Source organism: Furipterus horrens, unplaced genomic scaffold, assembly GCF_987537825.1.
Source record: "Furipterus horrens unplaced genomic scaffold, mFurHor1.1.pri manual_scaffold_6, whole genome shotgun sequence".
Taxonomy (NCBI): Eukaryota; Metazoa; Chordata; class Mammalia; order Chiroptera; family Furipteridae; genus Furipterus; species Furipterus horrens.
The window spans coordinates 181,402,589-181,428,696 of NW_028327176.1; the positions used below are offsets into that span (position 1 = coordinate 181,402,589).

General features: G+C 41.2%; 2 protein-coding genes across 2 annotated transcripts in view; both read left to right on the plus strand.

Moving 5' to 3' along the window:
- LOC150007930 (nesprin-1-like) overlaps nucleotides 1-8,443 on the plus strand; it is a 32,862-nt gene extending 24,419 nt beyond the window's left edge. Inside the window, 7 exon segments of the mRNA XM_090280845.1 lie at nucleotides 1,539-1,756; nucleotides 2,479-2,739; nucleotides 4,299-4,464; nucleotides 4,809-4,964; nucleotides 6,223-6,375; nucleotides 6,829-7,011; nucleotides 8,273-8,443. Of these exon segments, the coding sequence (XP_090136971.1) occupies nucleotides 1,539-1,756; nucleotides 2,479-2,739; nucleotides 4,299-4,464; nucleotides 4,809-4,964; nucleotides 6,223-6,375; nucleotides 6,829-7,011; nucleotides 8,273-8,443 (1,308 nt within the window).
- Nucleotides 8,444-11,870: 3,427 nt separating this feature from the next.
- The window catches only part of LOC150007931 (nesprin-1-like), a 36,872-nt gene continuing 22,634 nt past the window's right edge, over nucleotides 11,871-26,108 (plus strand). The window contains exons 1-6 of the mRNA XM_090280846.1: nucleotides 11,871-12,053; nucleotides 12,251-12,373; nucleotides 12,599-12,781; nucleotides 13,820-13,963; nucleotides 18,139-18,324; nucleotides 19,367-19,507. Coding sequence (XP_090136972.1) covers nucleotides 11,871-12,053; nucleotides 12,251-12,373; nucleotides 12,599-12,781; nucleotides 13,820-13,963; nucleotides 18,139-18,324; nucleotides 19,367-19,507 — 960 coding nt within the window. The remainder of the gene's footprint in view (nucleotides 12,054-12,250; nucleotides 12,374-12,598; nucleotides 12,782-13,819; nucleotides 13,964-18,138; nucleotides 18,325-19,366; nucleotides 19,508-26,108) is intronic.

Below are 26,108 nucleotides of genomic sequence, written 5' to 3' on the forward strand. Positions count from 1 at the left end.
AAAGAGACATTATATTTGTTCTGCCAGTAGTAGTAATATTAAGTCACACTGAGTGATATATTTTAAGACAATCTGGTAGCCAAAATCTGTGGTATTATTACTAATCATCTTTGCCTTCCTATTAAAAGCCTATACCTTTCTTTTACATGGTGGCTAGTAAGTGATATTATAGAAACAATCTCGTACTTTTTAAAGAGTGAAAGGAACATACTAGTTGCTACACTCAGCTCTGTCTCCTGTACATGACAGTGAACTGCATGAACTACCAGTGTACATCCTAGAACAAGAAGTAAGTCATGTATAGGTTTCACCTGTCAGAAAAGAACACTGCATTTGCCTCCTAGACCTTCTTTTACTGGTACTAAGATGCTTCATTCCCAAATGAAAACTGCCAAGATGATTATAAATCCAAGTGTTCTTTGCTACCCTGTGCCAAATGCACATAGAGAAGCATACAATGATTACACATAATTTTCTTCCTAATTTTAGTAAATACACAATCTTAAAACAGGGCTCACTTCATTCAGGTCTCTGCTCAAATATTACCTACTCTCAGAGACTTCTCTATAAAATAACCATTTATTCTCTTTATTTTTCTTCACAGGACTCACCACCAAGTGACATCAGTTAACATAATTTTTTGGAAGGGTGGTGTAAGTTTCTTCCGCTAATGTTAAGCTCCATGAAGACAAAGATTTGTTGCCATTTCACTGTCTAGTACAGTCTCTGACAAGCAGCAGACACTCAGAAAACACTTGCCAAATAAACAATCTTAACTGAACCATTCAATGGATTCCTCATCTGTGTTTATTGCTTTCTATGTAATAAAGAGAAAAGTACTAGTAATTTTTTTTCAGTCATAAGAAGAAAGAGAAACAAAGGCAAAGAAATAATATTACCACTACATTCTGTTTCAGAATAAAAGGCTATCTAGAACATTATGGGAGCCTCACTTGTCCATCAGCATTACAATGCTGATCACAGCACTACAATGTAGAATATAACATCTTTAAATACTAAATTCAGTTGACTTACATTTTTGCTGTGTTTTTTTGAAATGGAAGAATTTCATCTCAAACTTTTGTTTTTAATAAATAAATATTTACCTTACCTCTTTAAAACAATCCAAACCTAAATCAATTAAGAATTCAATGTAAGCCCTGGCTGCTGTGGCTCAGTGGATTGAGCATCGGCCTGCGAGCCAAGTGTCGCTGGTTCGATTCCCAGTCAGGGCACATGACTAGGTTGCACGTCAGGTCCCCAGTTGGGGACACGAGTGAGAGGCAACCACACAGTGATGTTTCTCTCCCTCTCTTTCTCCTTTCCCCTCTCTCTAAAAATAAAATAAATAAACAAACAAATAAATAAATTATTAAAAAAAAGAATTCAATGTAAAAGTAAGTTAAAGGGGGGGATTGGAGGAGGCAATGTATGTTGCAACAATTCCTTTTGCAGGTAACTTTGGGCTTTATCCAAATCCACAGAACTTTTGAAAAGAAATCTCTTCCCCCCACACCTCTTCTCCGCCCCCACCTCAGGCTTTAGTGGCAGTGGTTAACTCTTTCCATGAGAAAATTGGGGTCCTGGGTGGTAAAGCTTCACACCTGGAAACCACTGGGAATGACTCAAGCAAAGCCACCATAGGCAGGTCCATGACGACGGTCTGGCAGCGCTGGGCGCGGCTCCGCGCCGTGGCCCAGGACCAGGAGAAGGTTCTGGAAGATGCCGTGGATGAGTGGAAGAATTTTACAATAAGGTAATTTCCTTTATTGATGGGCTCGAATTATTGTTTTCTCCCTGGTGGTCGTGTATTTTGCTCTTTTTTTTGAAATTGGCTTTAGGAAAATAAAACGCTTTTCTCAAATCTCTATTTTAATGACATGAAAACCAAATTATGAAGCAACATAGAATATGCAATGTGCAGTTTAGTTCCAAGTCAGGATCTAATTATATTAATAAGAAAACCAAGAAATTAGATTTTGAAAGAACACTTTCCTCCATTTACTAGATTCTTAATGAAACTTTATTTCTTGGCCCTGAAAAATTACCAAATACTTTTTCTTAGCCATGGAAATGAGCAGGAATTTATCTCATTTCCCAAGTGTTATATTAATTTCTTTCGTCTTTTAAGCGGTATTCAGTGCTTTACGCCACATCTTTCTTTATAAATCAAAGAAACACATTTGTGGTAACTTAACATTTGTCTTTTAGTTTTAAAAAGTTCTTTTCTATGTTATGCTGTCTCTGCTTGTCCTGATATTATTATGAGCTTAAAGCTTTAAGCCCAGAATTGTAAAGATGGCCTTTCTTTTGATGTTAAGGAGCTTGTTCAGCTGTTACTTCCTGAAATTTCAGGTTTACACCATCATCTTTAACAAACGTTGATGCATTAGTGTCAGATGTGGTATTTCTTGAAATTGCCCCCCTTTTCTTTTTCAGTTTATTTTTGAGCTTTATATTATATACATTTTTCATCAGGTTAAAAAAGCCACTGAAATGATTTAATCAGCTGCAAGATAAATTACCAGGAAGTGCAGCAGAGAAGGCCTCCAAAGCGGAGCTCTTAACTCTTCTGGAACACCACGACACATTCAGCCTGGAGCTGGAGCAGCAGCAGTCAGCCTTGGGCATGCTAAGGCAGCAAGCGCTGAGCTTGCTCCCGGATGGGGCCGCCCCGTCCCCTGCGGAAGAGCCCCCCACCACGCAGGAAATCACAACCATGCAAGATCAGTGCCTGAAGTAATTATCTACCCCTCATGCTCTGTTGCTGACCTTGGCCAGGACCCAAAGGGATAAGTGTGCTTTACAGTCTGCGGGTGCTCCATCGTGCCACCTTGCAACGGAGGGATCTGTTTCTGTCATCCCTGCTTTCTGCTTTTCATTTTTCTTTGCTCTTTCATTATTTATTGGACAGACACATATCCAGTAGTATTTAGAAATACAGGGATGAAGAGAGTCAGTGTGTACCTTCATGCTGTTGACTGTCATGCAGCAGAGATGGGCAACTACCAAAGCTGTCTGGGTAAAGCCTGAAAGGGTGGGACAGGAACCCAAAGCAGAGGCAGCTACCCTAGGAGGGCAGCCAAAGAGGGCTTCCCCTGCAGAAGGGTGTTTCAGCTGAAGACAGAGCAGGCCGGCCGAGGCAGTGAGGGGAGGAGAGTTTTGCAAACAGGAAAAGCATGGAAGAAACCTTGGAAGTAAACATGTCACTTTCAGGGACCTGTTAGGCGACACAGCAATTCATGAGAGACACAGATTGAAAGCTCAACAATTGAGAGCTACTTAGAACCTAGTTTTGAACAAGCTCAATGATTCATTAGTTAAATCGGGTAACAGAGAGACTGGAGCAAGGATGATACCAAAGTCCAGGTAAATAAGCCATTTAGAACTTAGAAGATAGAGGAAGTTAAACGCAATGATATCCAACCCGCCTGGTTCACGCATTGGGCCAGAGAAGAAGAAATGTCAGCAGATAATTTAACTGCTATATTAACTAATACTATTCATGTGTAGCCTATATCTGCCTCTCTAGTTATAGATGAGTTCCGGATAACTGAACTCCATCTATTTAAACTTTGTAACCAAATGTATGTCCACTCAAGGAAAGACTTATAGTTTGGGTGTTGAACATTATTAACGGTAAAACTTCCAAAGCGTGACTTCCTTCCGAGACTGGTCTCTAACAGCCACAAATATTCCGGTAACACTTTGCACGTTACTTCTAAAGGCTGATGGCCCTGCGCCACATGAGGAGAGTCTCAGAGAGGAAATAAACAAGCGATGCCCAGTTTACTCTACATAGGAAAATTAATTACGATGTACTGGCATGGGAATGTGTCAACTCTCCGTTTTCCGGGGATAAATCGTTCATTTGTGTGATGTATATTCTTCTGCTATACTTGAACTAAACCAGCAGTTCTCAACCTGTGGGTCACCACCCCTTTGGGGGTCAAATGACCCTTTCACAGGGGTCGCCTAAGACCATCAGAAAACATATATATAATTACGTATTGTTTTCATGATTAATCACTGTGCTTTAGTAATGGTTGGGAGTCATCACAACATGAGAAACTGTATTTAAGGGTCGCGGCATTAGGAAGGTTGAGAACCACTGAACTAAACTTAAGTCTTACTTACAATTATCTGACAGTGTGGAAGAAGTGTATTTCCTTGCAAAAAAGATAGGCGATTTCACTTTTTAAAAAATGTCTAATTTTTTTGATAATATGATGCTCTGTATTAGGGGGTTCCTTTCATTTCCAGTTCACGTCTCCTTTCTTCCTCTAATGTTTCTGAAGCATGCAGGAGACAGTCAGGAATCATGGGAAGGTGGTGAAGCAGGAGCTGAAGGACCGAGAAATGGTGGAGACTCAAATCAATTCTGTGAAATCTTGGGTTCAGGAAACAAAGGAATATTTGGGGAATCCAACAATAGAAATAGATGCTCAACTTGAAGAACTTCAGGTACAAAACTCTCCTCATTCCCTATGCCCACCCTTTAAAAAAAAAATCACCCTGATTTTAATCAGGTACATTTACTTACAATCAATGAAATATTGAATGAATTTAAAATTTTCAGAAATGTGTTACATAAAAGGCTTTTAGTATTATTTCATGGAATTGTTGTTTGTTCTATATAAAATGGACATGTTTCTTATTCAGAGGCTAAAGAGAAGTTTGGTTTTCCTCAAGGTGTTTCTCTAATTTCACACTTAATCATGTATTGATGGACACTCTATAGTCTTGCTCTGTACCCATGAAAATTTCATTAGGCTCCCAGAAATTTCTTGTTTTGATCTTTTCTTCAGATTCTCCTAAAGGAAGCCACCACTCATCGACAGAACATTGAGAAAGTGGCTGAGGAGCAGAAGAATAAGTATCTGGGTCTCTCTGCTATATTACCTTCTGAACTCTCTCTTCAGTTAGCTGAAGTGGCATTGGACCTCGGAACTATCCATGACCAGGTAAACCCGTGACCAAGAAAGAGTGACTTTACATCCTTTTATAGGCTTAATACTCTTGTACGAGAGTTCTCGATTTCCACAGTCATATCTTCATGGAAACAGGGATGTAAAAAAACATCATAAAACAATAATACTAAATTAGAGGTCTTATTCATAAGCAAAAAAAGAAAACACATCAGATGATCACAGATATGAACAATAATGTCATATAAATAAACATAACTTGCCCTGGGTGGTGTGGCTCAGTAGATTGAGCGCTGGCCTGTGAACCATACAGGTGCTGGTTTGATTCCCTATCAGAGCACATGCCTGGGTTGTGGGCCAGGTCCCCAGCTGAGAGTGTGTGAGAGGCGACCAGTTGATGTCTCTCTCCCTCTCTTTCTTCCTCTTTTTGCCTTTCTCTGAAAATAAATAAAACTTTTAAAAAATTAACTTATCTGCTTTTCCTTATCTCCCCCTCACCCCCCCTAAAAAAAGACTTAAAGAAACAACAAAAAATAAGATATATATAATGTGTTCAACAAATATTTATTTAGTGCTCCGAGGCTACCAGGCACTCTGCCAGATATATTCTAGCCTTTCATTTATATAAAAAGAGATTTTTTTTTTTTTAACCATCTTTGCTTGGTCATCTTGTTATAAACAAAATTATGAAAGTTTGTTATCAAATCAAGGCAAAGCCATTAGAGACATGTAAATGTTAACTGCTCCTTTTCACCTTCCTACCATTGGATGTGCTGAATGCTTTTTTGTCATACTGTAAGGGTGTAATTGCAAAGCTAGAAAAGGAGTTACCAGATCATTAACAGCTACTTATGAAAAGGTGCTTGGAAACAAATCTGTGTGTTCCAATTATCTGGTGGGGTTTTGCATATTATGAAGAAAAAGGCTTAGGAGAGTCCTTGGGCTCAAGGTCACAATGTTAATAAATGGAGATTCAAACTCAGCTATCGGCACCGCCATCTATGGATGGTCTGTAAACATTTGATGAGCGCATCCCTGTACGTGCATTGCTTGTTCCTTTGCTGAAACAGCAGAGAGACGTGCAGTGAATGCATAAAGACGTGGGAGTAAGGCTGCATGGAAAACCGTGAGTGTTTGCACAATAATTGCATGTGGCCGGTTTGACAAAGCTCATCAATACCAAAGCAGCACTGACCACCTGAAATCTCTCCTCAGCACCTCTATGTTGGGGTTCTTCGTATCTGTTACCCAATTTTAACCACAATTGGTGTTGGTGTTCTCACTGATTCTGTAGATCCAGGACAAAGTGAAGCAAGTTGGACAGAGCAAGGCCATGAGCCAGGAATTCAGCCGGCAAATTCAGAAGATAACCAAAGATCTCACAACTATTCTAACGACGCTGAGAGCAAAGACAGATAATTTAGTTCAAGCTACAGCTGAGCAAAAGGTAAGGAAAGAGAAGTGGGGACACATGGGGACTACTGAATAAATCCAATCCCCAATATACGTCCGTGCATGTGTGGGTAAGCAGGGATAATGTCAGGGAACTAAGTGATGAGTTAGGAATACAAGAATGTGCATTTCAAAATAAAGGATGTTCTCAGGAGCTAAATCTGTTCTCACTCTGCTGGTGAGTTGAGTGACTAATCCTTTTGGGTGGGGCGGAAGGAAAATGTTAGGTCTCTCAGCCTCATAGGAAGTAAACAGCAGCTTTGCAAAACCTCCTGCGCTGCCTTTCCAACTGAAGAAATAGAAATGACCTGATCATGGTAGGTAGGATTATTCTTTATCGCATTTGACTTCTATGAAAACATGTAAAATACCATCCTTCTGATCTTGCAAAATCTGGAGAAATTCATTTCCTGTAGTCTCATGTTCTTTCATTTTGACAACCATCTAGGTGCTGGGAGAGAAATTAGATGCCTGTAATTTAAAGTTAATGGAGCTGGATGAAGCCGTGCAGAAGTTCTCGGAGCAGAATGGCCAGCTGGGTAAGCCCCTGGCCAAGAAGATAGGAAAAATGACTGAACTTCACCAGCAGACCGTAAGGCAGGCGGAGAATCGGCTCTCCAAGCTCAGTCAGGTATGTGTTCTGGCCAGTGTTCAAAATTCCCCAGGGCAGAAATTCTATGTTCCGTTTTCCTCTTTCAAAAATAAATAAAAAGGTGATACTGACAATGATGAGAGTAATTTAAGAGTAGCTTATTTCATACCACACTTGTATTTTTAAGAATTAGACATAAACCTGCCTTTATTTTATATCAAACCGTATTATAAATTCATTGACAAAGGCGGTCATGTAAATGTAATTTTGATGTGAAGATTTTGTAAACCAGGGAAGTATTTTGTAAAATGACTACTCATTCATTCACATGTTTTACAAAGCAGTTTGTGTGAATTCAAGTGTCTTAAAGTAACATAAGTGTGTTGATTTATAGATATTATATAATAGCTATTATTTACTTAATACGTTCAGGTTACACATCCATCATGATTGTTCAGTATAGACTGGACTTTTGCTAATTGAGTCTAACCAGAGATAAGTTAACCAGGATTTGGCAACCAACAAATTACAATATTGAAACCCAGCATGTCATAATCCCCACCTGTCACCTCCTTACTCAGTGAGGGTGGAGTCTGGGAAGAGGGAGGCATACAGGGGAGCTAGGTAGATGAATAAAAGATGAGAATAGAGTTTTTTTTTTTAAGAAAGATTATTCAAGCATATTAAGAACTTGGACTTTATCCTAAAGTCACTGGGAAGCTCCTGAAATATTTTCAACAAGGACATACTTTTTGTAGATTAAAAAGGGGGGTTCTTTTAAAAGTTACCTCAAGGGTGCTGATCACGAATTCCTAACTGTGCAGGTCATGGTAGGTAGTCACAGCCCAGACCTATAACTTCTTTAGTGAAAGGTTGTAAACCAGCCCTGTTTGTTGTTCTTGTGCATCTAGGGTAACACGCCTTTGAAATAAGCATAACCGCCCTCAAGAGAGCATATAATCTTGTTAATCTTGTTAACTATGCTGTAATCCAATCCCCACCTTGCTTTCTCCAGTCATCCTTAGGTCCCCTCCTTAATTTTTAAAAGAAGATGCAAAACTGTTATTCTCTGCAACAGTTGAGATCTTCCTCCTTGGCATATGTCATCAGTTGGGCTCAAATAAACTAGTAAAAATTCTCTGCAGATTTGAACATTTCTTACATTGACACTTTAAATATCTCAGATATTATATAATGATCAACCCCCAGGACCGTTGTATCCAAAGAGAAACAGAAGATTGATTTCTAGCTCAAAAAGCAGAGGTTACATTTGTTATCTAAATGTTCATTGATTTTTTAGGCAACATCACATTTAGAAGAATACAATGAAATGCTTGAATTAATTTTGAAGTGGATTGACAAAGCTAAAGTCTTGGTCCATGGAAAGATTGTGTGGAATTCTGCAAGGCAACTTCGGGAACAATATATTGCCCATCAGGTAACTTTGGGAAAAATGGTTTTCAAAGAGTAAGAGAGCCACTTAATTTAACTGGCTAGACAGACAGAGAACTTAGAGGGCCATGATGTTAAATTATTGTAGGTGCCCAATAAAAAAAAAAAGGAAGCTCAAGTAGCCCTATGGCTTGTCCAGTGGTTTGCAAGAAAGTAGCTATGCATGAAATTTTGTAAAACTATACAAAGAAATGCATATCCTCTATCTCCCCTTGACTTTCCTTTCCCAAGACCAAAAATAGTCCCTTTTTTGCAGCTTCTTTGAAACAGTTATATACAGGGATATGGTGGAAAATTCTTCCCACTGAAGAGATAAAGTGATGTATAAAAATATTATGTGAGCTAGCGTCAGACTGATGGGAAACCAAGCTCTGCCATGTAGGGGAGTGCGATTCAAAGGAAACTCCTTTCCCTCGCTGAAACCGGTCTTCTCATCAATAAGATGGAGATGTAACTGATTTATATTGCAGAATTACCACGAGGACCAGATGGTGTAACTCCTGTGCAGACAGACAGTAAGCACATTATCTGGCACATGGGTGTTGAACTCTCACGCCTCCTCCTTCTCAGCCCTCTGCCTGGCCTCAGTCGCCTGCCCTTCCACAGGAAGGAGGGAGCAGCTGGGAACCAGCCATGAGTCCACATCTCAAGGTGGCCACATGACTTCATTTCCTCTGATGTTTTCTCTGGGTCATGTCATCCAGGGAATTATTTCATCCTTTTATAACTTAGGCTTGAATTAGGTATAGGTATCTAATAGCCCAGTTATCTTGCAATAAAATACAGAATGCTTTTTAAGTTACATGGATATTCTCAAGTACTTTAGATTTTCTCTGTCTTTTATTCTGGTCTTTTAAATCCATCCCCTTTTTCATTCCAGTTGACAAAGTCCTAGATCAAAGCCTCATTTTCTCCTTGTCATTCTTTAACAGGCCTCTAATTGGTTTCCCTGTACCACAATCTTTCCTCTCTAATCAATCTCACACACCCTTCTCAAGAAATCTTTCTACAACTCCAACCTTCTACTTAAGGATATGCTTACATATCAACAGACAAGACTTAAGTTAGAACTAGTTGTAAACAGTGAAGAAAATATTCAGCATCATTAGAAATCTAGAAATGCAAACTTAAGAGAGAATATTTTAACTATCAAGTGAACACTACTCTTTAAAGTTCATATTAAAGGAAGTTAAATGCTCTCAAACACTCCTAGGAACATGGTGAAATCTCTCTGAGAATCATTTGGCAAAATGGATCATGATCATCAAAATGTTCCCACTCTGTGATCCAAATGCAGAAAATATTTTATGTAGTATTAATGACTAGAATGGAATTTTAAAGGAAATTTAACTGTCAACTCATTTTTCTGAGTGCATTTTTGGATATAATGGAATAGAATGCAATCTTCAAAGCAGCCTTGAGGGCTTTTCTTTTAAAATAATTCCTGTACTCGTTTATCTGTTCCACAAACATTTGTTAAGTATTTTCCAAAGCTAGGAATTTTGGTAGGCATTTGGAATACAAATGATATTTTTTGTCCCTGCCCCCAGGCAGTTGGTAATTAATGGGAGGATGGAGATAGAGAGAGAGACCCAGACAATTAGACACAGTGCGACCAATGCAGGCATGCAGGGACCAAGGCGCTGAAGGAACCCAAGGAGGGTGCTCCACCCAGACGGCCCAGCGCGTTTGAGAAGAAGGCTAAGGAAGCCTTCTCAGGACAAGGAGATTCTGGGCTGAGTCCTGGAAGACTGCCATGCCACTCTGTAGTGGGAGGAGTGAGAGGTGCTCTGTTGGAGGCACTGGAAGGTGCCGTCCAGGGAGGAGGGCTGGAGGAGAGAAGTATCAGAGGTCAGAATAGAGAGCCAAGAAGAGACGAATCGTGAAAGCCTGTTAAGCACTTGGACTTTATCCTAAACTCACTCTGAAGCCTGTGACAGATATTCTGTAGGCAAACGACAAGCACAGACTTGTATTTTAAGAAGGATGGCTGTGGAAAACAGATTAATGAAGGGAAGACACCATAAAAGGGAGGGGTAGTAGTCCAGAAGCAAATGACAAGGCCTTTCGTTGGAGGCCGAGAGAAGACAAAAGCAAGGGTTATCACAGAGCCGGAATTCTGGACTTGGAGACTGTGGATGGGGGTGGCAGAAAGGGAGGGGCCAGCAATGATTCCCAGGAATTTTGTTGGGGGGCAGTTGGGCGGGTGGAGAGCAGGTGGGCAGATCAGGTGTTGGTGGTTACCTCACACCGACGCTCAGGAGAGCGCTCAGCTTGCACACAGTTTCAGGGAGTCCTTACAGCTGCCTGGGCTTCTCCAAACACAGTGCACAGAGGGAAAATGCGTGTTTCCAATGTCAGGGGAAAAAGAAAGATGGACAATTGTAGGTACATTATGATTTCAGTTACCTAAAAATATACCCACACATAACAGCAGGTATAGCTTACTTAGTTTTCGCCCCAGGATGCGATTATGGAATATTTTATTTACATAGAATGTTTATTGTGAGGAAAAAAAGGTGTTCTATTTTTTAAAAATTAAAAAATATATTTTTAAAGAATAATGTCCTACCTCCTGTTTGTCCTCGTTCTACATCACTCACCTGCCCGTTATGTGTGCACTCACCCCTGTGCCTTTGCTTGTGCTGCTCCGTCAGCATAAAATACCTTTCTTCTTCTCCCCCATCCGTCAAAACGTAAGCTTCCTTCTGGCTCAGCTCAGCTGTGACTCTTCCGGGAAGCCTTCTCCAGTCTTGCTGAAACTTCATCTCATCTCTGTCTTCCCCAACCCTTTCTTCTTTTCACGCTCCTCAGGCAGTGCACAGTACACGGTTATCAACCCATTTCTGTTCGCATCAGTCCCAGCAGCTGGTGCTATGCTCAGTGACGAGGGGGTGTTTTATTCCTTTTGGTATCCTAAGTTGTGTCTACGCCCTTCTCTCACTTCCAGCAAGTGATAAAAGCTGTTTTGTTTGTTTGCAATGCTCTTGTCTTATTTTCATTTCTTAGAGTGAGCTACACTTAGATCTTAGGTATTAAATATGAGAGCTGAACTGCATCTCTCTAGTTTAAATATGTATGAGCAAAGGTTGGAGGCCCAGCGACTGGGGAAGCTACCGGATGTGCGGAGCATTGCCCCAGCTGGAATAGCATATCCGGACGCTCAGCAGGGATCAACCTGGGTGGTGGGCAGAACCTGAGCCTTATGGTCCACCACTTTATAACTTTGATGTCTTTTTCTGTGAAATGGGGGTAACAGGAGATGGGGAGTGGGCACAGGGGTGTGAAGGTTCAACCACGAGAGGGCACACAGAACCTACCTACGCAGTGCACGTGGGATGTGACTCCCTTCCTAGTCTGATGGTCTCTGCATCACACCATGTTAAGTACCTGTACTTCTCTGCCTACCTGTCAATGTCATGAATATTAATAATTCACTGTAGACCATGCTAGAAGAATCTGAAGAAATTCACAGCGATCTGGAAGCAATGACTGAGAAGTTACAGTGCCTTTCTAGTGTGTACTATATAGAAAACATGTGTCACCAAGTGGCAGAACTGGGACGGAAGACTGAGGAATTGCGGCAGGTGATCAAGATGCGTTTGCAGAATCTCCAAGATGTTGCCAAGGTAAAAATAAAAAATAATAGTAATAATAGTAGTAAGTTTAAGTTCAAAAGCCCGTCATTAGAAGAACAACGGTGGCTTTATAGTGGAGATCTAGTGCTCATCTCCGATGTGCCTTCTAGACTGTCTTGTTATCCTTCACCTGTGAGTGTGGACTTCAGGTGCTTAAATATTGACATTCATATTGTTTTCCTCTGCAGGATATGAAAAAATTTGAAACAGAGCTAAAAAACTTACAAGTGGCTTTGGAGCAAGCCCAGACAACCCTGACTTCTCCAGAAGTTGGGCGTCTTAGTCTCAAGGAGCAACTCTCTCACCGGCAGGTAAGCAAAAATGACTCAGGGGACCTGCTGCTAGATCTTTAAAAGAGGCAAGTTAGGAAAAATGATGTCTACACTCAGTTATAGTTTCAACGGCGTAGACATGCTTTTTTGTAACGTTTCTTGGAAGATGTGTATGGTCTGGGACCTCGCTCTAGTTTAAGTGTCTCTTGCTCGTGAAAGGAGCGCTTCCGTATAAAACGCTGACCGATGTCCTCGCACTTCCAGCACCTGCTGTGCGAGGTGGAGTCGCTGAAACCCAAGGTCCGCGCCGTGCAGAGCAGCCAGAGCGCGCTCCGGATCCCCGAGGACGTCGTGGCCAGCCTGCCGCTGTGCCGCGCGGCGCTCCAGCTGCAGGAGGAGGCCAGCCGGCTGCAGCACGTGGCCATCCAGCAGTGCAACGTCCTGCAGGCAAGTGCGTGGCCCTGCCCCAGCGCAGGGGCATCCCATAGGCCACTGGTGCCTTGTCCTAGCGCGGGCCCAGCTGGCAAAAGGGGCGGACTGCTGTGGTTATGTAAACTCGGGAGAGGAAATGCTGCCATTTGGATCGCTCACAAAAGCCTCGAGAAAAGTTCTATAGAAGATATCCGTTGGTGAAAACTCTCTTTTAGTGATTTTTTTTTATAAGAACAACTTATATAAGTTAATTTTATATTCAGTTTTATTTTTATCTCATTATTCATCTAAGCATCATCTAGAACCTTGTAATATGACTTTACTGGTAGCATATATTACAGATTTTTTTTTTTTTCGTATTTCAGTTTATTGATGCACTAAATGCATTTTTGTGTCTGGGAAGTACACCCAAGTATAACTTAGTTTCTTTAATAAGAGAAAAATCATTGGCTCTGAAGATATGACACTATTTACCTCATATGTCATTTCAACTCAGATTTTATCATTTTTATCCAACAATTGCATATGTATCCTCTCATTAAATTGCTAATGGCCTTTTTGGGCAATTATCCTACTCCTTATATTACTGGTAGCTTGTACTTTGTTAAACACTAAATTCCTGGGGATAGAAGTGATGTTTAATTAATTTTTTAAATCCTCTACTCTGGACTTACCAAGGCCCTTATATATATAATCAGTATTTCTTGTGGAAAAATGAAATAATCATGTTTTTCATACTGCTTCTTCCCGTGTTTTGACCTTGGCATTGCCATCTTCAGGACTATATGAATAAGGGGAAGACAGAGTATCTAGCCACTTAACTATGAATTCATGAACAATCCTGGTAAATGATTTAGGGGAAAGGCTTTGAAATATCTGAGTAAAGCTGAGGATTTGAATGACCTAGGAATTTTACCCATCATTTCTTTATTTCTTAGACGCACAGGTAAATAGGAGTTAACACAGTAGTTTGTCAGGGAGCAACACAGAATTACTTAACATAGTTATTGATACAGAAAGATAATTATGGGATCTCTTTTCTTCCCCCCAAAGGAGGCTGTAATGCAGTATGAACAGTATGAACAAGAAATGCAGCACCTCCAGCAGCTCATAGAAGGAGCTCACCGAGAGATTGAGGATAAGCCTGTGGCCACCAGTAACATCCAGGAGCTGCAAGCCCAGATTTCTCGACACGAGGTGAGGCAGGATGCTGGCTTGATTAGAATTCGTGATTGGTTTCTAGTGAATGAAAGAGAAAGTTTCTCCCTGTCTGGAACATAATGCATTTAGCTCTCAGGTAGCCTCTTTGGCTGTCTTTGCATTTTGAGGGCTGTTTTTTTCTGATACTTTTCAAGACCCAGTGGCATGAATCTTCCCCTTGGTTCTAAAACATGGTTATATGTTGTTCATGGCATATCTCAACCGGGGCCGGAGACTGTTCCCTGCACCTGAATTCTCACAGTTAATGCACCAAAACACAGGCTGAGCCCTATATTTAAAACCTGCGTGAAACATCAGTGCTCAAAGTCTTGCTGTTTTAACCATCCTCTTTAAAAAGAAGAGACATTTCATGTTTTTGAAAAAAATCATGTGCTTTAAAACATTGGCCATTTCAGCTCCTTTCACCAAAATTAGAGAATGGTCCACATTTTTTTATTTCATTGACTTCCAGATTTAACATCTTCCCATTTTCCAAAGTGGCCCTTTCCTTACCCCTTTGGCATCATTATGACTGTAGCACTTGAACACCCCTTGTGCAGACCTGGTCTCAAAGATCATAGACATTGAATATTTGAGCCCATTGACACTTGGTGGTGAATTTCCTTTCCTGGCTTGTCAATTCTTATATGGGTCACAGTTACACTTTCCCTTGGGGGCTGGCTCATAGCATCATGAATTTTGGTAAGTGACAAGGGCGTGGGGAGGTGTCTTATTTCTCTGTGCCAAGAGTGGACATTTAGTTTATCCTTCCAAATGCTCTAGTTTGTTGTCATAAGAGTAACAAACTATTTTTCCAAACCAAGTATCATAGTGAGGGTCTCAGCAGATTTATTTGTTGCATTTTATGGATGGAAAATCTCAACACCTCCCTCTCCAAATGCAATTCTTCAATTTTTCAACACATCCAATACATAAGTTGCTTACATTTATATATGATTTATAAATTAATGTAAATAAATATCCTACCTACATTTACTCCTATATAGTAGATATATCTATGTTAACTATTTGTTTTTCTTATGCTATTGGTTAAATGAAAATGCTATGCAAATATTTGAAACTTCTGTTTATATAATTCATACATTAGACTATTATAAATTTATTTTGAAACTATTTTTAATCCCATTTTCTAAGATCCAGAATTTTGTTGTAACAACTTTTCTATTACAGCACAGAAAATGTTTTTAAAAAATCTACTCTGGAATAATAATTATTATTATTACCACAGTTTTCTGTTTTTTAAAACAGTTTACAAGGATTTTAACATTATCTTTTATAACAACCCTGTGAGGTAAAGATTTTTTTTTATCATCTCCATTTTACTGATAAGAAAAGAGAAACTGATTTTTTAGATGACATCCTGAACTCCCAAATCCAGTAACTCAAAGAAGCCAGATCCTAACCTAGTGTCTTTGACTCCAGATTAGTTTTTCACTGCAGCGGAAACTCTTTGGGCTACCTCATTGCACAAAAGAAAAGAATGATGGTCCTGGAAAATAAATGACTTGCCCAAGGTCGCAGAGCCAGCACTCAGCACAGTGAGCTGTAGACTGTTTTTCTGGCTCCTGTTCCATGATCTGTTCATTTTGTCACATTCTCCGCCAAGTTCTAAACATCAGTGTAGACTTTTGTTAGTTTTGCCACGTGCTTTAGAATACATCTTAGTATCAGTCACGACGTAGCCCTGGGTGAGGCTCATTGTACGTGTTAAACACACACAGGGAGGAAAGTGCTGAGTGGAGAAAGCCTGGTCTACGATAACATAAAAATTTGAAAGACTGCTTTTTCCTGTATTTTCAATCTGCTTTTAAGAGCATTTCAATCTTGATGGGAGTCTAATTTCCTTATGGGGAACTTTAACTCGCAAAAATAATTGATAATTGATTCATTTTTAAGGCATTCCCATTTTTCCCCCTGTATTTTTCACATGTTGCATTTAATCCGAGAAAATTATCCTGCCCCTTTCAAATCTTAGAAGTACCCAGACCTCTTGCCTTCCACCTGACGTAGAAGGCTTGCTCCTGGGTGCAGGTGACAGCCCGCGGGCAGTTTTCCTCGGAGCAGCTGCGGTACCTGAAATCCCCACTTTTATGCTCATCTTTTATAATCATTTTTCAGAAATGCCCAATAAAATTAAACATAACTATGCTTTCCGAGAATGGGGAACACGTTAACCCGTTAGTGCTCCGTTTTAATATGGCAGACTTGACCACCAACCCACAAAGTTAACAGGAGATAGGCAGGTTTATTCTTACAGAAGAAAGTTCTAGAGAGCTGTTTCTCCAAGGGCGTCACTCACACAGCACAGCCATATAATGCAGATTCTCCTAAGCCTAGTAAATCAAAATCCTTTGAGCTGGAGACCAGAATTGCAGTTTTAGCAAACAGCCCGGATGAGTTTCACACACAATGAAGCTGAGAGCTACTATTCGGCAGGGGGTGGTCGCTGTCAGTGGCGTCGGGAGAAGGGCGGGTGAACATCCATGTGGACGTGAGGGGTGGGAGGATGAAGGCTGGTTGTTCTTCACGAAGATTCCTCCAGCCTGCCCGCGTGGGGCAAACCATTGTAAGAGTGCTCAGTGATTTGTCCTGTGAAACAGAGGCTGCAAGGAGTTCAGTGAGCTGGCAGATGTCTCCCTATATGTGCGTGTTAACTAAGTATTAATAGGGTAGCCGTGTGTCAGGCAGGAGACGAGGTACAGTGAATAGCTACTTAATCACTATTTTTAAAACCCTGTTAGGTTTAGTTAAGTATCTAGGAGCCCTAATAGGCAAAGAAGTGATTATTTCTATTTTTTAAATCCTCGCTTTAAAAGTCCCTGTAAACATATTCTGGAAGTCAAGAAAACAGGCTGCTGACTGAATTCTTCTGGACTGTTTTCTCTTCTACCCAGTCAGTTTTGATTGGAAGGGGAGCAACAAACTGGCAACAATAACAAAATGGGGTGTGTGTGTGTGTGTACATGTGTATACAGACACATACATGTATACATACACACAGACATACACACATATATGTCATTTTGTTTCTGAACTTCAAAGCTCTAGTTTGAATGTCAGTACTTTTAAAAATATGAGCATACACACACTCGTATTTTTAAAGACGTTGACATTTAATGTCTTTGTCACAAAATGTGTTCCGTACAAATACTAAATGACAACTTTTTAGGCCAAGGAGCCAAGTAAATGGAATAGGAAAAAGTAACGGTGTTGTACTTTTAAGGATAAGGTTTTAGAATATATATCTTCATTTTTAATAAGATGTCTGCATCTATTAAGTAAGAAAGTATACATTTCATATTTTAGAATTACTATTTTAATTTATGACTTCAAAATTTTAATATTTTAGAACTTTTAAGAGCTATGTGCTGTCCAGAATACATTTTCAATAAGCTCTTGGTAAATGTTTTAAAACTTCTATCTCTCAAAACAATTTTTTTTCCAACACGAAATGTATTTAAAAGCCATTCAGTTTAAACGGAACAAGTTCAAAGCTCTAGTTTGAAGCATCAGAAGCGTTTGCGGCACGGTGGAGAATGTAAGGAAAATTTTGATTAATGGGCACAATTTTATTTTGGGAGTTACCTGCATTAAAAAAAAATGAGGGTTTCACGTGCAATATTTAGCTTATCTACAAAAACAGCTCCCAGGGACACGGCCATGACAAGCAGTCCACGTAGCGATCCTGTCTGAACAACTAACCGACTCCGCTATTGGAGATATTCAGTGTGATAAGAGCTGAGCGCTGCATTTTTCTGTAGTTGTAGTCATCGCATGGCCTCATTTCCATGGCATGGACCATCTGGCAGTGGCAGATTCTTTAGACATTTTTAAGTAAGTCCCAGGTTCTCCAGGTTACATAAGGTCCTGGTTCCGCGCGCAGCACCCCCGGCTGCCCGGCCCGAGTGCGCCCGCCCTGCCCGCCGAGCCGCGCGGAGGTCTGGCCCCGGCTGCAGGCAGGCTCGCTGCTCGGCGCCGTCCACATCCTGCCTCCCTCCCCGCCTCCCTGCCTCCCTGCCGGGCCCCGCCGCAGCCGCCCGGCCCAGCTCTGTGATTTCATTGGCCGGCCCCGGAGGAAGATGAGCGCTGCTCGCTGTGTTCCCTTCTGATGCCGCTCTGACACGCAGGGGGGTGGGAAAATGTTTCCTCAGGAGCTGGCTCAGAAAATCAAGGGCTACCAGGAGCAGATCACCTCGCTGAACTCCAAGTGCAAGATGCTGACAATGAAAGCCAGGAACGCCACCATGCTGCTGACGGTGACCGAGGTGGAGGGGCTGTCGGAGGACTTGGACGGGGAGCTCCTCCCGGCCAGCTCTGCCCACCCCTCTGTGGTCATGGTAAGTAAGGGTCAGGGCGGGTTTCGCAGGGCGCGGAGCGCTCCCCTCTGCCTGGACCCTGCTCCTGTCTCCAGGTTCCCTCTCTGGCTTATTTTAGAAATCAGCCGTAGGTGTTGCAGATTAGAACCGAGAAACAGTCTCCTTAACTCTCTGCTACGTTTGGGCCGAAGCCAATATTTGACACTGTAAACAATGACAGTGGAAATAAAGCTCTTTGCTTGAGACTACTGAATTACTTAATAATGTCAAAGACCAGCCTTGCATTTGTTTATAATTTAGCAAGAATACTGAGCGGTTCTTAGTATCAAAAAATAAATGAAATCCTCTGCACAGTTTTCTAGTTTTCTGGGGGATGAGAGAATCGTGCTACATATATTGTGTGTATTTAGTTGTATAAGTGTTTATGGAAATATAAGAGAAGGCTATTACTAGAAATTGAGAAAATAGAAAATCCAAAGTTCAGTTTTGGATTATAATAAAGAAGTTCCATTAATTTCTATCGACGTTCTTTCCCCATCGCTTTGCATCCCAGCATTAATTATTTTGATTACTTGGTGTTTTCCAGTGCTGTGTATTTTTCACACAAACGTGCTGGTCCATGGATTGTGCATAACCATACTTGGGCTCTTTGGGTGACAGAGCACTTAGGATACACTTATCTCCCTAGCATATTTGTAATTTGAGATGTATTTTAAAAGTCCAAGCTTTATTTCATAATCCCTCCCCACCTTTGTACAATTTGTTGTTTTTTAAAGTTATTTATAAGGATACAATCAAGAAAAGGAAAATAAATTAGATGAATATTTAATCAACAACAAAACTTTTCATATGATATCCCTGTTTGTTTTATAAATGGTTCCTAGCATCATCTTTACTTGAACCAAATTTTTAAATACTGACACAAAATTTGAATGTAAATATGGGTCTCAGTAATTCTAACCTTTGTCATACAATTATCTCTGTTCTGACTTAGGCTTGACCAGGTCTTTTGTTACCTTGCTAACTGATTTTTATGTCCTCTGGGCTATCTTTTATGTGACAGATGACTGCAGGTCGCTGTCACACTTTGCTGTCACCTGTCACTGAAGAGTCTGGGGAAGAAGGAACCAACAGTGAGATTTCCTCTCCACCTGCCTGTCGTTCCCCTTCACCTGTGGCTAATACAGATGCTTCTGTTAACCAGGTATCACGCACTTGGCATTCCCCAAGCTAGGCTCTCTGGATGGTTGCAGGATGCCATTCTTTCTTTTTTTAGATTTATCTACTTTATTTATAGAGAGAGGGGGAGAAAGGGAGAAAGAGAGGAAGAAAAACGCTGATGTTCAAGAGAGACGTCAATCAGTTGCCTCTCACATGCCCCCAGCTGGGGACCTGGCCCACAACCCAGGCATGTGCCCTGACTGGGAATTGGACCCATGACCTTTTGGTTTGCAGGCCGGTGCTCAGTCCACTGAGCCCCACCTGCCAGGGCAGGACGCCACTGTTATTAGAATGTGGGTATGAATCCTAGATTTTGAGGAACACACTGTTAGGTGTCACAGTGGTACAAGCTGTGATTGTCATGTGAGACCACTACTGGCTTTACACATCATCTCCTCTCCAGGGAACCTGGCAATGAGATGAGCAAAAACTAGGTCACAGAAATCATAGCTGGAGAAGGCTCTGTTTTAAAGCATTATGGCTTCAATGTCTGACAGCCATCTGTAATGGAGTACTGCATCCTAATAGAAAATGAAGCATTTATATCACCCTTGCAAAATACCATGATTCTATTGCGGTTTTAACATGCATTGAACAAAGTTTTGACACTTACCAGCTCAGATCTTGAAGACAGAAAACTTCTATTCATCACATCATACTTTTTCTTTATGTACTAACGGTCATCCGATTTAAAGGCTGGCTGCGAGGCTATATATTGGAATGCCTAAGTAGATTTGAATTTTCTCACTTATCTTTCAATAATCTTCTGTTTTAATTTTTATAAAATAGGAGTAATACCTTGTTATGAGATGCCTTTTAGTATATATCATATTAAAATAGATTATACCAAATTAAATATGCCAAAAACTTTTCATGGAAAATATTAGGTAGAAACAAAAAAGGCATACAATAGTCAAAAAAATTTAATGCATGGTGAGTAATACTGTCTTTTCATTCAGCCAAAACAACTAAAAATTGTTTTTAACTATGTTACTGTGAAATTTTGTAAAATTCAAAGAGGATGAGCTTATTATCAAGGTGGAAACGTTCAAGAGCAAAGAAAGGTTCTATAAACTGTACTACAAATTTATCATATTTTTTCTTAGTTTACAGCAGAAGCATTTCAAAATAGGCTTTCTGTGACAAAGAAATCCCTTCTTCTCCCAGAAAGAATAAAATTGATGAAACCTTTAGATAAAAGAGTTCTCTTAGTAAGAGTCTATATGGCTCTAGTGCAGTGATCAATTCATCCATTCGTCTCATACATTCCTAGTGCATGTTTGGCATAAAGTCTTATGCAGGTTCCCAGAGATCCAACAAAGGAGAAGACAGCTGTGTTCCCTGACCTCAAGGCCCTTGTAATCTAGAGGAAGAGACGGCCACAGGACAAATAATAACAAAAGTGATGAGAGGAAATTAAAAAACAACAGAAAAGGAGACGTTCAGAGTGCTCTGGAGGATTCGAGAAACTGTTCTCCAAATTCTGATTTTAAAATATATATTACTCATTGCCTGAGTGTGTTCTTCCCTGTGGTCATGGGTATTATTAGGATCAGAGAGATACAGCTGTAGTCAGCTGTTTATTGAATAGAAAATAAAAAATGCATGGTTAATTTTCTTAAAATTTCCAAATTGAACAATGAACACTGACTTTGACATTAATACAGTAGGAAGAATACCCCTTTTTCTAAAATTATGTCTCAACGCTACATGAAAGGTGTCTCTCGATGAATTTGAAAGCACCATGTCAGTGATAAAATGTGCAGACATTTTTTTAATGATTACTTTACCTGTCAAGTTCAGTCAAATCCCCAAATTATGAGGGAGACTATGCTTTATTTGAATCTCATTTGTCACCCCTGCCCTGCCCCAGGAAACCATCAAATAAATCACATTGTTAGCATACTCATATGTGATACTACAAATTCCTTTAGGCATTGTTAGTTTAGTTTATGTTAGGCAGCTCTACTAGGAGGACGCTGTTAAAAAGCAAGAGTCTTATGCTTGGTGTTGCTCAAATCAACCCCATCATTTACGGCCTCCTGTCATCTAAGTCAGAGAAGAGAAAGGAATGCAACATGGTCAGTGATGCACCGGATTTACAAAATTGTGTCTGGACACCGAGGATAACATTCAGGATCCACAAAAAGTTCCAGTTTTCAGACTCAAAACACTGTACAGAATGTGCACAGCTGTCTCAAGGGGCAGCCAAATATAACTGCCTTATAAAATCGCAGCTGTTAAAAAAAGGTTTTGGGAAAAAGCTCGCTGCTTCTGTAAGTGGGTCTCTCTTATAAAACTGACTGATCGCCCCCTTTCTGTGTGTGCTGTCTCTGACAATAGCTGTTAGCTGTCATGTCGTAACAGTTCTGCTTGCTTGAGGATAGAAATAATGAAGCAGCCCCAGAATTGGCTGCAGGCTTCTGGATCCCTTTAGAAGCCAGCCAAGACGTCAGCTCCTGGGAAGAGCTGAGGTTTGAAAGGGCCGCAGTGCACAGGGCTGCAAGTTAAAGCTCAGAGCGGGTTCCAGCTCTTCCTCCTCTAAGCTGAACCTGGTTGGGAAGTCCCTCCGTCCCCTCATTTGTAATGGGAAGCAATGCTACTTCATTCCCAGAATTGTGAAAAAAATTTAAATGTGATGTTGGTTGTTAAACGTACCAAATTTTTTTTTTTTAGGGATCTACTGGATCACAAGTCTCATAACTTAGGCACACAAGCAACAACATATATATTGCTAAGTGTGATTCCTCGCTATGACAAATGTTGCCTTTATCTAGAAGTTAAAGGACTGATAGATTTTTGTTACTGATTCTGTGTAGTCCCCAAACAGATCCAAGTTATTCATCTACAAAAGATGATATATTTTCAAATCCTTTTTTTTTTTTAAAAAGAAAAGGAATTGTCATTCCCATCTAACAGGCTTGAACCATACACGCACACCCTTGAAATTACACACCAAGAGTCAGGGAAAAGATGTTTTGGTATCAAATTTATTTTATTCTAGCTCTTTGAAAGGCCTTCTTTATTTATAATAGAACACTTAACTTAAAATGTTTACAACATTTATAGCAACCTTCCCCTTGTAGACAGTAATAGTAGTGTATAAATATATATAAAATCATAGATTTGAAGAAGTACTCTTGTGTCATTCATTATGTATGTGTATGTCTGGCTGTTATTTCTTCAGGGTCAAAGACGAAAGGCATTTCTCCTTTATGGAGCTCATTGTCTGTGAGAGGCAGGCACGCAATTTTACAATAGCGTGGGACACATCTATGATGACAGGGAACAGTGTTTAGGGGGCACATAGAGGAAGCAGCAAAATGAGGCTGGACTTCAATGTTGATCAAGGATGGCGCCCGTTAGCTTGCAGGTTAGGTGACTGGAGTGTCCTAGGGTGAGGTGAATTTTTCAGGCAGAAGGAACCACATGAGGAAGGGGTGGTGTCAGGAAGGAAAATGGCCCAAGGCCACAGGTTTGGAGAAGCAAGGAGAGAAACGAAGCTGGGAGGGATGCAGGAAACACATCCTGAAGGACCTTGGATGCCACACAAAAGAATTTGAACTTGACCCAGAACCTAATAGTTTAACAACACTGAGGAAATTTGAGTAGGAGCTAGGTACAGAGAATTCAGTTTCAGAACGGATCATCCTGGAGGAATATAGACAGTGGAATGGAGATGCACAAAATCAGAGCCAGGGAAGCTGGTTAGGGACAGAAGTTGCAGTCTGATGCCAGGCCCAGACCTGTGATGTAACCAAGAGAAACAGCAGGGGGACCGGGGCCACCTGTACAACAGCCCCCCACATAAAGGAGGCGGCCTCTTCTCTGTTACAATTCCTGTAGTCACGTGGACACAGAGTCCAGTCTTTTCTATCTTCTGATTTGCAAGAGAAGTCACAAATTTTGATTCTTATGAAATCCTCCTTTTCTCAGTAAAGAAATTAAAACAATTTAAAATACTATATAAGCCAAGCAACACATATACAGGCCAGAGGCAGTCTGTGGGCTGCCCATTTGCAACCTGGGAATCAAGAAGTTGGTCCTGCCCTGGCTGGTGTGGCTCAGTGGATTGAGCAGCGGCCTGTGAACCAAATGGTCGCTGGTTCGATTCCCAGTCATGGCACATGCCTGGGTTGCGGGCCAGGTCTCCAGCCAGGTCTCCAGCTAGGGGCATGCGAGAGGCAACCATACATTGATGTTTCTCTCCGTCTCTTTCTCCCTCCCTTCCCTTCTCTAAAATATAATAAATGAATAAATAAAATAATAAATTTAAAAAAATATTCAAATTTAGTTTTAAAAAAAAGGAAGAAGTTGGTGCTGTAATGAGAATTTGAACAGTGATGTGCAAGAGTTTATGTGCATCCATACAGCTTCATCCTGACAAACAGGGTAGCGAGGGAGAGAAGAATAGAGAATAAATCCCACGTTTATAGCTTAAGTGAAAGATGGATAATACTTTCTCATTTTGTCCTAAGTTGGTTTCTCATTCTGGATTGTTTTTTAAATGTTGAGTTGGAAGAGACTATGGAATATACATGCACAACTATCTATGTGAGTCGTCGGCAGCCGTCCGTCTCGAGAGGCGATGGTGTAGCTTCTTAAGAGTCTATCTGCACCGCCGAGAATGGCTGTGCAGTCCGACTCGGGAGTGACACGGTATCTGTCTCCTCCCATGTTGAATCGACATCTTGCGATGACGCTGGAGTGTCCTCTCCAGTGAAGCTGAAGCTACAGAGCCTGGGCAGGGTGATATGGAGGGTCTGCTGTTGCCCATGCAGCAGACCCCCCCTCTCTTTGCAGCTGAAGGATCCAAGGGAAAGACGGAGTCAATACAGCTTGGCTTCAGGTGCGCCGCAGGAGTTGCCGGTGTTGACTACAAGGTCAAACCGCCTTAGGGACTCCAGCCCCGGATTTTCTGTCGGGGTTTACTCCCTTAGCCTTTCCCCTGAAGAGGTATGCCGCAAGGCAGCGGAGGTTTTTTGGAGTCAGAGTTTTCCTTCTCTGATGTGCCCTGACTGGAAGATCGAACCAGCGACACTTAGCTCGCAGGCCGACGCTCAATCCACTGAGCCAAACCAGCCAGGGGTTCTATGTGAGTAGGGAGCTTATAAATATACCCATGTTGAAGACCGCATGGAGAAAAACTACAAATGATAAAAAAAAGCGGGATGGCGGAGTGGAGAAGACAGAGGTGAAATGAATGTGTTTCCCAAGAGGATGGCTCCTGAGAGGTCAAGCAAGAGAAAGTTTGAAAAAATAGTCATTTTATTCCGTAGAGAAGAATCAATGATGATGATGCAAGAACAATTTCCATAGAGTCATCGGGGCCGACGCTCAATTATGAATTTGGAAGTAGATTGAGGGAGAAAAAGTGAATGCGTCAAGTGTCAACTACCATTTTTAGAAGATGGATTATGAAGTGAAATGGAGGAAAGGAAGAAATGGTGATCACGCATGCGTGTGTTGGTATAGTCATGTGTGATGATCCATCACCATGTGATCTGTGAAAATTTTTAATAGATGATATCCTGCAAGAAAATAGTTCTGGAAGAACGAGTGTTTGTAGGTGTTTCCTAGGGGAAAGATTTGACTCCAGGCTGAGGAGAAAGCCAGCAGAGAGGGAGAGATATTAATAGACACAGACTCTTGAAAAAGCAAGGAAGCTAGCAAGCATAAGACAGATAAAGGGGAGTGAATGCAGACAGGCTTTTGGAAATTGAAGAACTTCAGGACTTGGAAAGCTTCCGTTGCGGGTCTGTGTGTACGTGTATGTGTTTGTCCGAGCGCTCTGGAAAGTAAAGTTAGGTTAAGTCCTGGCTGGGCTTTTCCCAGGGGATAAAGCGGAGGTCAAAGGGACACAGGAAACAAAGGTGTTGGCAACAGAAAGGGTTAAGTAACTTTCGATGTAACTAATCCATGTGGGGTGAACCCATTCGGTGATGACAGGCTATCAGGGCTGTGGAGGACTGAAGTGAGCTGGAGGTGCACGAAGGTAAATGGATATGAGCTTATTAAAGGACCACAGATACCCAAGTAATCTACCCAGGATGGTCAAGGGGTCAGGAACGGAGAGGAGTCCGTCTCTAGGTTCCTGTGTCATCAGTAGGTGTTTGGGACTTATCTGGAGCCGCAGCAAGAGCAACAGCATAGTTAGGAGGTCTCGTGGCCCTTCACATGTGACTTCATCGAATCCTCAGAGACACCCAGTGTTGTGCAGAGGAGGGAACCAGTGCATGATATGTGAGCGACTTGCTCCAATTATATGCTGTGTAGGAAGAGAATGTCAGCTGGGATCTCAGGTGTCCTTACTTCTCAGGTGTCAGGCTCCCGTCTGAGTGCATCCCACGCCGTGACCCTGCTTCTGCCCTTAGCCAGACCCCCAACCAGCAGGCCCCTTCCTGCCACAACCTTGGTTTCTCAGGTGGCTGGGACCTTTGTCACTACTTTTTACCAAGACATTATTATCTACAAGGCTCAGATATTTTAAATTAACATGATTTTCTTCAATAGTGAACTTTAGAATAGCAATTTCCAGAATGTAAACATTACTCACCAATTCAATTTCTATTAGTATATAAATA